Source organism: Orcinus orca, chromosome 11, assembly GCF_937001465.1.
Source record: "Orcinus orca chromosome 11, mOrcOrc1.1, whole genome shotgun sequence".
Lineage (NCBI taxonomy): Eukaryota > Metazoa > Chordata > Mammalia > Artiodactyla > Delphinidae > Orcinus > Orcinus orca.
Genome location: NC_064569.1, coordinates 44,789,476 through 44,802,068, shown reverse-complemented (window position 1 = coordinate 44,802,068; position 12,593 = coordinate 44,789,476). Strand labels below are relative to the sequence as shown.

The 12,593-nt window shown below is 48.6% G+C and overlaps 1 protein-coding gene across 9 annotated transcripts in view; it reads left to right on the top strand.

Moving 5' to 3' along the window:
• BAZ2A (bromodomain adjacent to zinc finger domain 2A) overlaps positions 1–7,616 on the top strand; it is a 34,240-nt gene extending 26,624 nt beyond the window's left edge. For all 9 annotated transcript variants that reach the window (XM_049694467.1, XM_033436003.2, XM_049694470.1 and 6 more), the window contains 13 exons: positions 15–195; positions 300–359; positions 576–720; positions 1,247–1,905; positions 2,065–2,287; positions 2,406–2,561; positions 2,675–2,826; positions 3,014–3,303; positions 3,396–3,528; positions 3,643–3,789; positions 4,197–4,423; positions 4,538–4,681; positions 4,769–7,616. In XM_049694467.1, coding sequence (XP_049550424.1) covers positions 15–195; positions 300–359; positions 576–720; positions 1,247–1,905; positions 2,065–2,287; positions 2,406–2,561; positions 2,675–2,826; positions 3,014–3,303; positions 3,396–3,528; positions 3,643–3,789; positions 4,197–4,423; positions 4,538–4,681; positions 4,769–4,934 — 2,683 coding nt within the window. In that variant the 3' untranslated portion in view covers positions 4,935–7,616. The remainder of the gene's footprint in view (positions 1–14; positions 196–299; positions 360–575; positions 721–1,246; positions 1,906–2,064; positions 2,288–2,405; positions 2,562–2,674; positions 2,827–3,013; positions 3,304–3,395; positions 3,529–3,642; positions 3,790–4,196; positions 4,424–4,537; positions 4,682–4,768) is intronic.
• Positions 7,617–12,593: the final 4,977 nt, after the last annotated feature.

The window sequence follows — 12,593 nt, the reverse complement described above, 5'->3', positions numbered from 1 at the left end:
CTGTCTACGTCAAGATTGAAAACTGCTTTGGCCAAGCGAACTGGGCGACCTGAGGTAGAGCTGCAGGGGCCGGAGGAAGGCCTGGGGCGGAGGCGCAGTTCTCGGATCATGGAGGAGACCAGTGGCATGGAAGAGGAAGAAGAGGAGGAGACTACAGCTGCTGTCCATGGCCGTAGGGGTCGAAGAGATGGAGAGGTACTAGCCCAGACCAAGGAAAGTGGGAGTTGGAAAACAGATTATTTCTTTTTCTTGAATCTGATGATTCCCTTTCTCTTGGTGTCTACTTGTTTCTTCTCCAGGTTGATGTCATAGCATCTAGCATCCCAGAGCTAGAGCGCCAGATAGAAAAACTCAGCAAGGTATTGTGCTTCTAACCTCCCAGGAGCTGGAGATAGGGGCTGGGTGAGAATTGATTCCTTATGAGTAGGGCCCAGATGGTATCAATTTTATAGGGAAGCTGAGAGCCATTGCCCTTCTCCCATATACTGGATGAAGTCACCACTGGGACTGAAGCTGGACTTCCAGTCCCTGGAAGTGTGTTTTTCATTCATCTTCCTTTTCCACTGCCTACCCAGCGTCAGCTCTTCTTTCGCAAAAAGCTGCTTCACTCATCCCAGATGCTTCGGGCAGTCTCCTTGGGTCAGGACCGCTACAGACGCAACTACTGGGTGTTGCCCTATTTGACTGGTATCTTTGTGGAAGGAACAGAGGGGAGCTTAGGTAGGTGTGTTGTAGGACCCTGAATTGAGTCCTGTCTAACAAAAGTTAAACGATTCCTTTTCCTCTACCTAGTTGTCTTGGGCTTCTTTCATTGTATGAGAATCAGTATAGCACAGTGTGGTTAAGAGCACAGGCTCTGGAGTAGGACTGCCTACCTACCTGCTCTGCCACTTACCAGCTGTATGCTTTAGTTTTTTCATTTGTAAAATGGAGTTAATAATAGAATGTATACGTCATAGGGCTATTGAGAGGATTAAAATGAGTTAATGCTCTTAGAATAATGCTTAACTTATAGCTGGTTCTCAATAAATGTTAGCTTATGATTATGCTGATGATGATTACTTGGGAGCATAGTGTTTCTTTTCCAGATACTGTGCTCATTGGCATATAAGCTTTTCCCAGTGCAGTCTCCAAAAGGGGGGTATGAAGTCCAAGAGAAAAAGAAAGTATATGTCCTGAGTTTGTACACCCTCTTTCTTTCCCCTTATATCTGTGTATGTGTTATGCTCTTCATTTTTCTTTACAGTTCCTGAGGATGTGATAAAGCAGGAAACTGACTCCTTAAAAGTGGCAACCCATTCAACACCCAGCCCAGCCTCCTTCTCTCTGAAGAGGGAGTTAGCTGGCTCCAGCACCTCTGCCAGTTCTCCTGCCCGGGCCCGAGGCCGACCTCGGAAAACTAAGCCTGGGTCTGTGCAACCTAGGCACTTGAAATCTCCTGTCAAGAGTCAAGGTTCAGAACAGCTGCAGGTCCAGCTTCAGCCCGAGACTCAGCCCCATCCTCAGCTTCAGGCTCATGCCCAGCCCCAGCCCCAGCTTCAGTCCCATCCTCACTCCCATAATGGGTTCCTAGAGCCAGAGGGCTCCCCTTTGTCTCTGGGTCAGAGCCAGCACGACCTCAGCCAGTCAGCCTTCCTGTCTTGGCTGAGCCAGACTCAGAGCCATGGCTCCCTGCTCAGTAGCTCAGTCCTCACACCTGATAGCAGCCCCGGAAAACTGGACCCAATGCCATCACGGCCCCCGGAGGAGCCAGAACCTGACGAGAGAGAAGCCAGCCCCGATTCTCAAGCTCCCTGGTTTAACTTCTCAGCCCAGATGCCCTGCAGTGCTGCCCCTACACCACCCCCTGCAGTTTCTGAGGACCAGCCCACTCCTTCCCCTCAGCTACCTGCCTCCTCCAAGCCAGTAAGTAGCCAGAATTAGTGGTATGCACTTATCTTCATCTTGCCACAGGCCCTGTTGCCTGGCTGTGGGCTGTTGCTTAAGTTGGGGGGAAGGGATGGGGCTACTGGGGTCCTGTCAACATGAAAACACCCTCATCACCTTATGTTTCATCATTCACAGGTGAGTAGACCCAGTGCTGCCAACCCCTATTCTCCAGTGCAGCTCTCTTCCACCCCCTTGCTGGGCGTGGCTCCTAAAAGGCGAGGAGGAGACCCTAGAGAAACACCACAGAGCCCCACAGGGATGGGACAGCCAAAACGGAGAGGGAGACCTCCCAGTAAGTTCTTCAAACAGATGGAGCAGCGTTACCTAACGCAGCTGACAGCCCAGCCCGTCCCCCCTGGTGAGTGACTTTGGGGTGGAATGGGGTGAGATATAGGTAGGAGTGGCATCAGATGTGGACCATGTGATTCACAGCTGGTTCCCACTCCCCACCCCACACACATAAACTGTCTTCACAGAGATGCGCTCGGGCTGGTGGTGGATCCGAGATCCTGAGACGTTGGATGCCATGCTCAAGGCCCTGCACCCCCGAGGCATCCGAGAGAAGGCACTTCACAAACACCTAAACAAGCACAGGGACTTCTTACAGGAAGTCTGCCTACGGCCCTCAACTGGTAAGGTAGATGCGTAACCAGCCTGAGCTGCAGAGCCCAGGTAAACGTTGAGCTGCTGCTGTGGACAACGAAATAGCCTGATGGGCTTTTCCCTCTGCCTTCTGTCTTCTCAGACCCTATCTTTGAGCCTAGTCAGCTACTTGCCTTTCAAGAAGGGATCATGAGCTGGTCCCCCAAAGAGAAGACATATGAGACAGACTTGGCCGTGCTTCAGTGGGTAGAGGAGCTGGAAGAGCGGGTTATCCTGTCTGATCTGCAGATTCGGGTACACTTGGGCTGGCACTGGGTAGGGGGTTGTTGACGAGAGGGTGTTAATCTCCTGTACCCTGTTAGGGAAAACTTGGGGTTCCCACTTCACAAGTGACCTCCCATGACCCTAAATGGTTCACATCATTTTCTATGCTTAATGTTCTTTCTTTATAATGAGTTTTATTCCTCTCTCCCACCTGCAGGGCTGGACACGTCCCAGCCCAGACTCTACTCGTGAAGACTTGGCCTACTGTGAGCATCTACCTGACTCCCAGGAGGATATCACCTGGCGGGGTCGAGGCAAGGAAGGACTGGCACCCCAGCGTAAAACTACCAACCCCCTGGACCTGGCAGTGATGCGACTTGCTGCCCTGGAGCAGAATGTGGAGCGGCGGTACCTGCGGGAGCCCCTATGGCCAGCTCATGAGGTTGTGCTGGAGAAGGCCCTGATCGGCACGCCCAGTAGTGCCCCACAGTGTGCCACTACAGAGATGTGAGTGGCTCCCCCCTTCTTGGTCTTGCGGAGAAGGGATAAATTTAATGGACCCTGCTCCTCATCCCCAGATCACCACTTTCTCCCTCCAGATCATATGAGATCACCCCTCGCATTAGAGCCTGGCGCCAAACGCTAGAGCGGTGCTGGAGCGCGGCCCAGGTCTGCTTGTGCCTGGGCCAGCTGGAGAGGTCCATTGCCTGGGAGAAGTCTGTCAACAAAGTGGTAAGAGGCCTGGAGAGCCTGGGAGAGCTGACAAGATGGCCCGCTGGCGTGGGTGGGGTCAGTGGCAGGCAGAGGCTTGAGGGCTCACTCTGCCTCCTCACAACCTTGGTCCAGACCTGTCTAGTCTGCCGGAAGGGTGACAACGATGAGTTTCTTCTACTTTGTGATGGGTGTGACCGTGGCTGCCATATTTACTGCCTTCGGCCCAAGATGGAGGCTGTCCCAGAAGGAGACTGGTTCTGTGCTGTCTGTTTGGCCCAGGTAAGGCTCCTGCTCCCTCTCATTCCACTCCCAAGCAAAAGTCAGAGATTTTCTTTCTCATCCCATTTACCACCAGTCCTACAAATATCATTCTTACCATGCCTCAGTCTCTCCTGGGAAAGGGCTCCAGACTAAGTGCTAGGAGACCTGAGTTCTGATCCTTCTTTGGACAAGTCACTTAAATTCTATAACCTTACTTGTTTTTACTTTCCTTATAAAATGGGAATGATTATACTGTCCCTTTCACCTGCCGTATTGGGTTATGTGAATAAATTCACATGCTGGCTTATGCATGAAAGTACTTTGAAGCCTCAGTCACACTTAGACAAGTTGGGATTGTAATAAAGTGAAGGGCAAGCAGAGTACATCTCCAGCTGTTGCTGATCTTACCTTTTTCTTATCTTCAGCAGGTAGAGGGAGAATTGACTCAGAGGCCAGGTTTCCCAAAACGAGGCCAGAAGCGGAAAAGTAGTTATGTGCTGAACTTCCCAGAGGGTGATAGCTGCCGGCGCCGGCTGCTGTCGAGGGGCCGAGAAAGCCCGGCAGTGCCTCGGTGCTCAGAAGGAGGACAGTCCCCCTCAAAGCGGCGGCGGCTCTCCATGCGGAACCACCACAGTGATCTCACGTTTTGCGAGTGAGTTGAGTGAATTCTGGGGACAACTGGCTCTATCTTTGCCACGGTAAAGGGCTGGGAGGGGTCAGTGTGTTTGCTTCCTGAGAGTGCAGTCATCACTGTCTTTCTTAATAGGATTATCTTGATGGAGATGGAGTCCCATGATGCAGCCTGGCCTTTCCTGGAGCCTGTGAACCCACGATTGGTGAGTGGGTACCGGCGCATCATCAAAAACCCTATGGATTTTTCCACCATGCGGGAGCGGCTGCTCCGGGGAGGGTAAGTAGACTTCAGTAACTGTCCCGGCTCTTCTGTTACAGCCGTAACTTGTACCCAGCTCACAGGTCTGTCTCCACCCCTGCCCAGGTACACCAGCTCAGAGGAGTTTGCGGCTGATGCACTTCTGGTCTTTGACAACTGCCAGACATTCAATGAGGATGACTCTGAAGTGGGCAAGGCTGGGCACATCATGCGTCGCTTCTTCGAGAGCCGCTGGGAGGAGTTTTATCAGGGAAAACAGGCCAATCTGTGAGGCAAGGGAGGTGGGGAGTCACCTTGTGGCATTGCTCTCTGCCCTCCAAACAGACAGACCCTGCCATTCTCACCTGCTGATGCTGCCCTGGGTCCAGACTTGAGTCAGAGGTAGAACCCTGATTTTTGACCCTACCTTTGGCAGCGCCCTACATCTTCTTATCCCTACACCCCTTTCTTCCTTTCCTCCTCTTGTTCCTCACATAAGAGGGGCAGAGATGAGGTCCTTCTGGACTGAAAGCCAAAAAAAAAAAAAAGAAAAAATAATTTTTCCTTTCTGTTTTATTTCCTAATTAAAAAAGAGGAGGAGGATGAAAGAAGCCCCTACTTCCTCCTCCCAGCTTTCTCACCTTCCCTGTTCGTGCCCCAGCATTCTGGGGCTATTTAACAATAGCAATAGTTCTAGTGAATGTGTGAAACCAAGAAACACTCTGTACTGTGTGTGGACCCGCAGTGACGGCCAGTAAAGTGGACTTAACTCCCAAGTGTGTCGAGCCGGACACCGGGCCCTGAACATGCTGCTTCCATGTTCAGTCCCTCCCCTGCTTTTCACTTTCTCTCTCTCAATCCCTCCCCCCCGCCCCCTTTTCAGATTTTCTCTCATCCAATAATGTAAAACTGTTGTGTACGGGTTCCTCCATCCTTTTCCCCCAAATCTTTTTTCCCTTCAAAGGAAAAAGAAGTTCAGAGGTCCCTGTCTTTCTCTCTGTCCTCATCTTCCTGCCAATAGCTAGTCCCTCTATAATGTTGGATACTCCTCAAATGCTGAGTTTCTAGCCTTTTCTGAAACTTAGCAAACTGGGGAGACGGCAGGGAGGCACCCTGAACCCTGGGCCTTCCAGCCTCCTTCCCCACCTCTTACCCAAACCTCCTTCTTGGGAACTCCTCAGGGACAACTACTGCTGAGTTTGGGCACACCCCCAAGATGGAGGCCAGGTAGCAATCGACTGGCCTGAGAGAGAGAGAGGTGTGTGTGTGTGTGTGAGAGAGTGAGTGAGTGAGAGGATGCTGTGATTGTGCCCCTGTTTTGTTTGGTGGCATCCATTCAGTTTTTCCCCCAAGTATCTGTTTCCCATTGTTTCCAACCATTGAAACACCTTTCCCATTGTTTCACACCATCACTTTGTCTTTGGGAAACCACAGGAACAGTTTTTCTGGGTACAAGGCTGTGTCTCTCCCCTCTCTCCCAGTCATTTCTGTTCCAGCCTCTTCAAACTGTGCAATCTTTCAGCAGGAACTCCCTCTCCTTTCAGTAGCTCTGAGTCTTAAGCTTTTGCAGGGAGAGGAGTAGAACTGGATCTCTTCCTAATCCCATGAGCTTCTGTGGGTTTAGTAGTGCTTTCCTTCCCTTATCTACTTCATATCCTGGGACCCCTTCCCCAGTAGCAGAGACCCCAGAACACAGGAGAGTAGGGAGGAGAGGTTCTGGGTCCACCACTGCCCTACATGTGACTGTGCCCAAGTTAAGCCCCAACCTGTGAGAGGAAAGCTGCTAACTCCCAGCTATAGCCATGGGCCCCTGGCCCCTGCTTTCCTGCTCAGCAGAGCCCCTCCCATCAGAGATTACGGGTACTTGCACTGGGGAGGTGGCTGCTGGCTGGCCCAAGCAGAGCGCTGAGGCATCCAAGAAGTGTTCCATTGGTGGGAGAGGGGTGCCAGGTGAGGGGAGCATTCCTTGTGCTTCTGGCAGCACTGAATAGCCACTGAAGGGGGTGAGGGGGCAGTACAGGTCCCGGGGCAGCCCCTTTCTTATTCCTTTATGCCCCTTCTCCCCCATAGCCTATTTCTAAAGTCGCCTTTTCTGTCAGATAAACCTCAGAACTTTTAATTTTATTTGAGATTTTTTTTTTTGCTTTTAAATAAGAGGTGGATTGAAGAATATTTGAATTGACTTTATATTATGCATAAATATTTATATTTTATCTAAATAACTGCGCTGTAACAAACTTTGTGTTAGTCAGACATTTGGAACTGTTGTAGTTGGGAGCTCTTCTTTTCCCCACGGCAGTCTTACCCTGCTATAAAATGTTCCAGATTAATTCTACTGTTGGAGGTTAGGTGGACGGGGGAGTGAAATCTTGATTGTTCCTGTTCTGTGTTCCTCTCCCAGCTCCATCTCTTTCCCTAGGGACCAGGCACTCTTAAGGTGGGGTGGGTGGAGTCCTAGCCTCAATTTGAAGTGAGGGTTGATGGGGGGCGGGGGGAGGGCATGACCAAAGGGGCCGTTTCTCACTTTTCTTTCCTCATCTTCACTGCCCCTTGAGCTAGGTGGATTTTCTCTTTTTGACAAATAAGAGTATTTGGTAGGGAAGGCAAGTTAAAAAAGTAAATAAAACCCACCCCTACCCCTTTGTTTCCCCTCCCCTATCAGTCTGGTAACAGGAAGAAACCACACCATCAACACCAACAAATTTCCACGTTCCTTTTACAACAAAAGGGACTTGACTTTTTATATAACCAAATGTGGTGTTTTAGTGACTTTTTGATAATGTACAGTTTTTTGTGAATTTAAATTTATTTCTTTCTATATTTTTAGGACCAATCTCATTTTTAATAAGGTAAAAAAAGGAAAAAAAAGTCTAGAGAAAAAAACTCCTGTTTTTGCCATGTGATGTTCCACAAGTGCAGCTGTAGAAAAGTGCTTGTCAGTTGAATAAAAACCACATTTGATAGAGATTCAAAAGAGTCTGTATTTATCTTCCTTCAACATAGGTTTTCATACTTGCCTAAAGGTGAAGGCTGGGTGTTAGGGTGAGTACGACTGGTTTGATGTAGGAGACCACAGGCCGGGGAGAAATATGCCTCTAAACTTCAAAGTTTATCTCTGAACCTCCAAGCTTGGCCCTTCCTGTGCAAGAGGCATCCAAGGCAGAATTTGTGCTTATGTGGGTGGAACAGGTGCTCCTGGCTGAGGTGCTACAACAAAGGATTCAAGTGTCCCTAGTTCCTGCCTTGTGAGACATGGCCTTGGCTTCCTAAGCTGCCACCTATGTTCCCATTATAGCAAATATATGTGCTCATCACCACCTTCCCAGCTTCCAATCATGGATAAGACACCACGAAGTAGACTTCTGTGTTTTATTTCAAAAGTTGAAATAAGACAAAGTTCTACCCAATTGCAGGGAAGGACCAAGTGAATACCAAGAGTCAGAAGAATGGGTAGCATTGGCACAGACGTGGCAAGAGTATAAAACTGGAAACTTCTGGATAAAGAAAAAATGTGTTTTGAGTATAAATTAAACTTATTTCCTGTCCAAGGTGATAAGTGCATGCTAGAGAGCACTTGCCACCCGAAAAAAAATGTGTGTGTTGGGGGATGTGGACACCAGTAATGGGGCAAGAACTTCTCTTTACTCAGGCTAGGAAAGCTTATCACACCCCAGGCTGGAAGTTTTGTTTTGGTGACCCTCTAAACTAACTGGAATAGGTGGAGAAGGAGCATCTCTGCTTTCAGCCCTATAAAAATCCCAGATGCCCTCTCTGGTGCATGTTTACTTCTCAGCTCATGGCAGCCACTGGCAAACTCTTATCCTCTCAAGTTCTGAGCTCTGCTCCCATGTTGGTGTTCCTGGGGGTGGCTCCCAAGCATTAATTAATATTCTAAGCACTCATTACTCAGCCTATCCTCCTGGCATACCACAGCAAGACCTAACTGAAGAGTTCACACTATTCTAGGGTGATAAAGGAGGTCAAAATCTCAAAGAAGACATTCCAGAAACAAATAACCAAGAGATTTTGCAATTGATCACGAGACCTTTGTAGCCCCCATCTTCCTAACCCTCATGAAGGCAAGGACAGAGTAAAGGAAGGAAAGAAGTGAACCAGGTGCCCCTGTTGAATTGTGAAACTGTGAGGTAGGTCTTTAACAAAGACAAGAAAGTTCTGGGACACACCTGGAGAATGAAGATTCATTCAAAACAGACGTGGACATGCCAGGGAGAAGGAGCAGTGGTAACTGGGGTGAGAGGGCACCTAGCTTTCTCATTACTACAGTCATGTGGGGACCACCCCTAGGGAGATGCAGCAGAATTCAGCAAAGACGAGCAGGGTGATAGAGCTCTCAGGCCCATCTCAGCTGTTGGAGGAAGACCCTCCTACGAAAGGAAGGAGTAAAAGCTGAGTAAATGAGGGATCTGCTAACGCTTGGAAAGACCTAAAATGCAGGTAGCATAGAAATGTAGTAGTTGGTTTAAGAGGGACTCAGGAAGGACCAGTGTGACAAGGCCCAAGGTTTAAGACCTAGCCCTCACAGACTAGCTTTCATAATACCCACCCTCTTCTCTGAATGAAGCTGGTCTAGCAGAGCCTGAGGACAAGTTTAGATCTCATCACTGACCCAAGTTTATTGCCCTAAGAGAACGTGCATAAGAGAACAGCAACGATTTTTTTTTTTTCCCCTAGAAGATGATTCTGTGGGGATCCCTGCAACATTCCATTCCAGCAAGGCCTCTCACCTCACCTTTGTGGAGCAAAGTAACAACCCACATGTAGGTCCCCAAACGGTAGACACTGAAGCATCAGGGAATAAGCAATGCAGGCAGGCATGACGGGGCTGAATGAGCTCACTGATCAGTAAGTTAGGAAAGAAGACGAACTGGGCTGAGGTGGCCCAATCCAGGGATGGTCAGTAGAGCAGCACAGTCCTCACACTGAGTGCAAGTCATGTCCCCCTACTACCCCCATCTATTACTGACAAGGGCTATTTATTACCTCTTCAGAGTCACCAGGCTTCCTAGTCTAGACAACTCTTCAAATCCTTTGGTTAAAAACACACTTTAAAAATAACATCTCTCCCCATCATCATTCCCACACCTTCCCTAACCTCGACCCACACCCTCCTCCAAAAACTCTAATCAGCCTCGGGGCTGAGTATCATCTCAGAGCGAGAGAGGAGCAGTAATAACACCGCATGAGATGGGATGGGCAGGCTCTGAGGCTAGTAAAGGATTGTATCATCTGAGAAAGGGATCTAGTATGTTCTATTTGACTGAAAAGAGAAAAATACAAAGTACTAAAATATTTTAAGAATGTTATGAGCATCTGTAATGAGTGGGGGTGAGATATGAAGTACAGAGAGAGTTATGACCTGGCTCCATGAATACAGGATTCAGAAAACACTAGCATAGTGTTTAAAGAGCCCAGCCCTAGGCTGTGAGCTTGAAGGCTCCCCCTACAATTCCTCTGCCACCACTGCCACCAATGGGGCTATTTCATGGGAGAAAAAGTATCCCTCATTCCTTGTCTCCTTTTTCCAATCACTCACCCATGTTATGAACTGTTAGAAATGAACTAACAATTAGGCAAAAAGTATCATGAGTGTAACCCAAAAAGGCCCAAACAAAATTCCACGATGCCATTAACCATTACAAAAATAACTTCAGGCTCTCCGTCACTTCCCATGCCCAAACCTTCCCAAACCAGAAACACCCATTAATAAAATCCATTAAGCAGATTCACATGAGAACACACAAAAGGTAACTTCAGAATTTTAAAACAAAACAAAGCAAAATTACAGCCATTTAAACATTTAAATACAGAGAAAGTAGACAGAACCAGGAATTCTGGGAGGCAGAGGAGGGCAGCAGTGACATCAACAGTTTGTACACATGAAAGGCCCTCATTTCACTAAGCCTCCTAGCAAAGCAAGGCTCCCCTAAACTACTATTAATTAAATGAACAGGATTCCAGATTTTTCTCCTTTTCTTCAAGGCCACTGACAAGAAACATATGGTGTATTTTCCTTGACTAAGGAGTAGAGACTCAGAAACAAGAGATACCTGCCCAGGCAAAACCTTCTACAAAGTTACTCGGTTTGGGGCTGTTTTACATCAGATAAACCCTTCCTGAGGTTGGAAGTACCCGTGAGAAAATGAATAGTGGCAATTTTATCCTTTATACTTCACATCCTACCTATTGTCCCCTACCCCTACTCCCTTAACCCCAGGATGTACAAAAGGACACTCTGTGGGGAGGGAGCATTAGGACTCTCAACTCTGGGATGGGTGGAGGGGAGGGAAAGCTAGGCCCAAGCTCTAGGTACAACAACTGATAATACAGCTTCTTCCCGCCCAGCAGCGTCTCCTTCCTCTCCCTACAGCCAGCCTACTGAACACCTGTTTCTCCATTCTCCATCATTTGGCTTTCTGTCTGATTGGTGGAAAGGCACCTGACCTTGAAGTGAAGGGGAGCAGAACTCTCCTTTCAGTGCAGAAGGGAGTGACTGGGAAGAGACAGGTGCAGGATCTTATTTCCTAGAAGATGGACAAAGGCTTCCTCCTATCTGTCTCCGTGTGCACAGTCAGGTCTTGCAGAAGGTGATGGAGTTGAAGAGCAAATTATAGCCTTTTTTTGAAGGACTCCTGACCTTGTAAATAGTGAGATGGGGTTTATGGCCCTTTTCTATCCCAGCTCCCTGCTGTCCTTCCACAAGCAGGAAGATTATTTCTGATGTCCTGATTGCCTGGAAAAGGGGCCCAAACACACTAGGGCAGGTTGCTCTGGACAGTTACAAAGAGCTTTGTCCTTTCTCGCCCCTTCACGGCACACACACACAGAACAGTCCCCACCTCTATCCCTCTGGATGTGTGTGTGCACATGGCACAAGCCTTTCAAGGACAGCTCTTGCTGTACACAGATGTGCCAAAGGTCAAAGCCTGGGGAAAATTCAAGAACCTCAGTTCTGTCCCTCTCAACTAGCTGCCTGAGTGTCAAAAGGCACCGTGTGTCCAGGGTGGGGATGGGAATTTACCAAGTCCTCTGGTACAGGAGGCAGGGATGACACTGTCTACATGAAGGTTTCCTAACCTTGGTACTACTGACATTTTGAGCCAGACAATTCTCTGCTGGGGGAGTTGGGGCTCTGCTGTGCCCTGCAGGGTGTTTAGCAGAATCCCTGGTCTCCAGCCACTAGCTGCCAGTAGCACACAGCCCCACCCCCAGGCGCGACAATCAAAAATGTCTCCAGAGATTGCCAAACGGCCTCTAGGCGACAAAACCACCTCTTTGAGAATCGCTGGTCTAGAGGTAAAGCAGCTGATTGTCCGTGGTGGGGAAGAAACCTAAATGGATTCAGCAAGGTCACAAATGCAAAGGCCCTGAGCACAGCAACGATGTGAGATAGGGAAGAGAGGGGACCTGAGACCCAGGGCAGAAAAGATCCTCTAGGAAGCAGAAAAGCAGGTATTCCTGAAAAGCTGTAACAGGGGAAGACATTTTCTCAGAGGGTGTGGTGTTGGCCTCGGCAGTGAGAAGAGTTAGTCAGAAGTCAGTAGGTCCACTCCTCTGGAACTCGCCAGGGAAAACCTAGTCTTCATCCGAATTTGGATCAAGGATGGCTTCCTAAGGCTGTGGGATTGTCTCCTTAGTGAGCCTAGGTCACATCTCTGCTTCCGGAGGGCAAAGTCTAGTCTTTCCTCCTAGGATGTGGCAGGTCAGAGGGAGGAAAAGCCACTTCCACTGCCTGCTTAGTGTTATACCTTGTTCCTTGCCCAGCCCCCCAAAATTCCATATGAAATTTCATTCAAAAAAGAAATTCACAAAACTAAAAACTTAAAAGAGGCAAAGTAGGCAGGTTCTGCTGTATGGAAAAGAGAAAAAGAACACTCTGGATGAGAGAAAGAAGGCATAAAATGTATGTGAAGAAGAGATGGGATGTGTGATC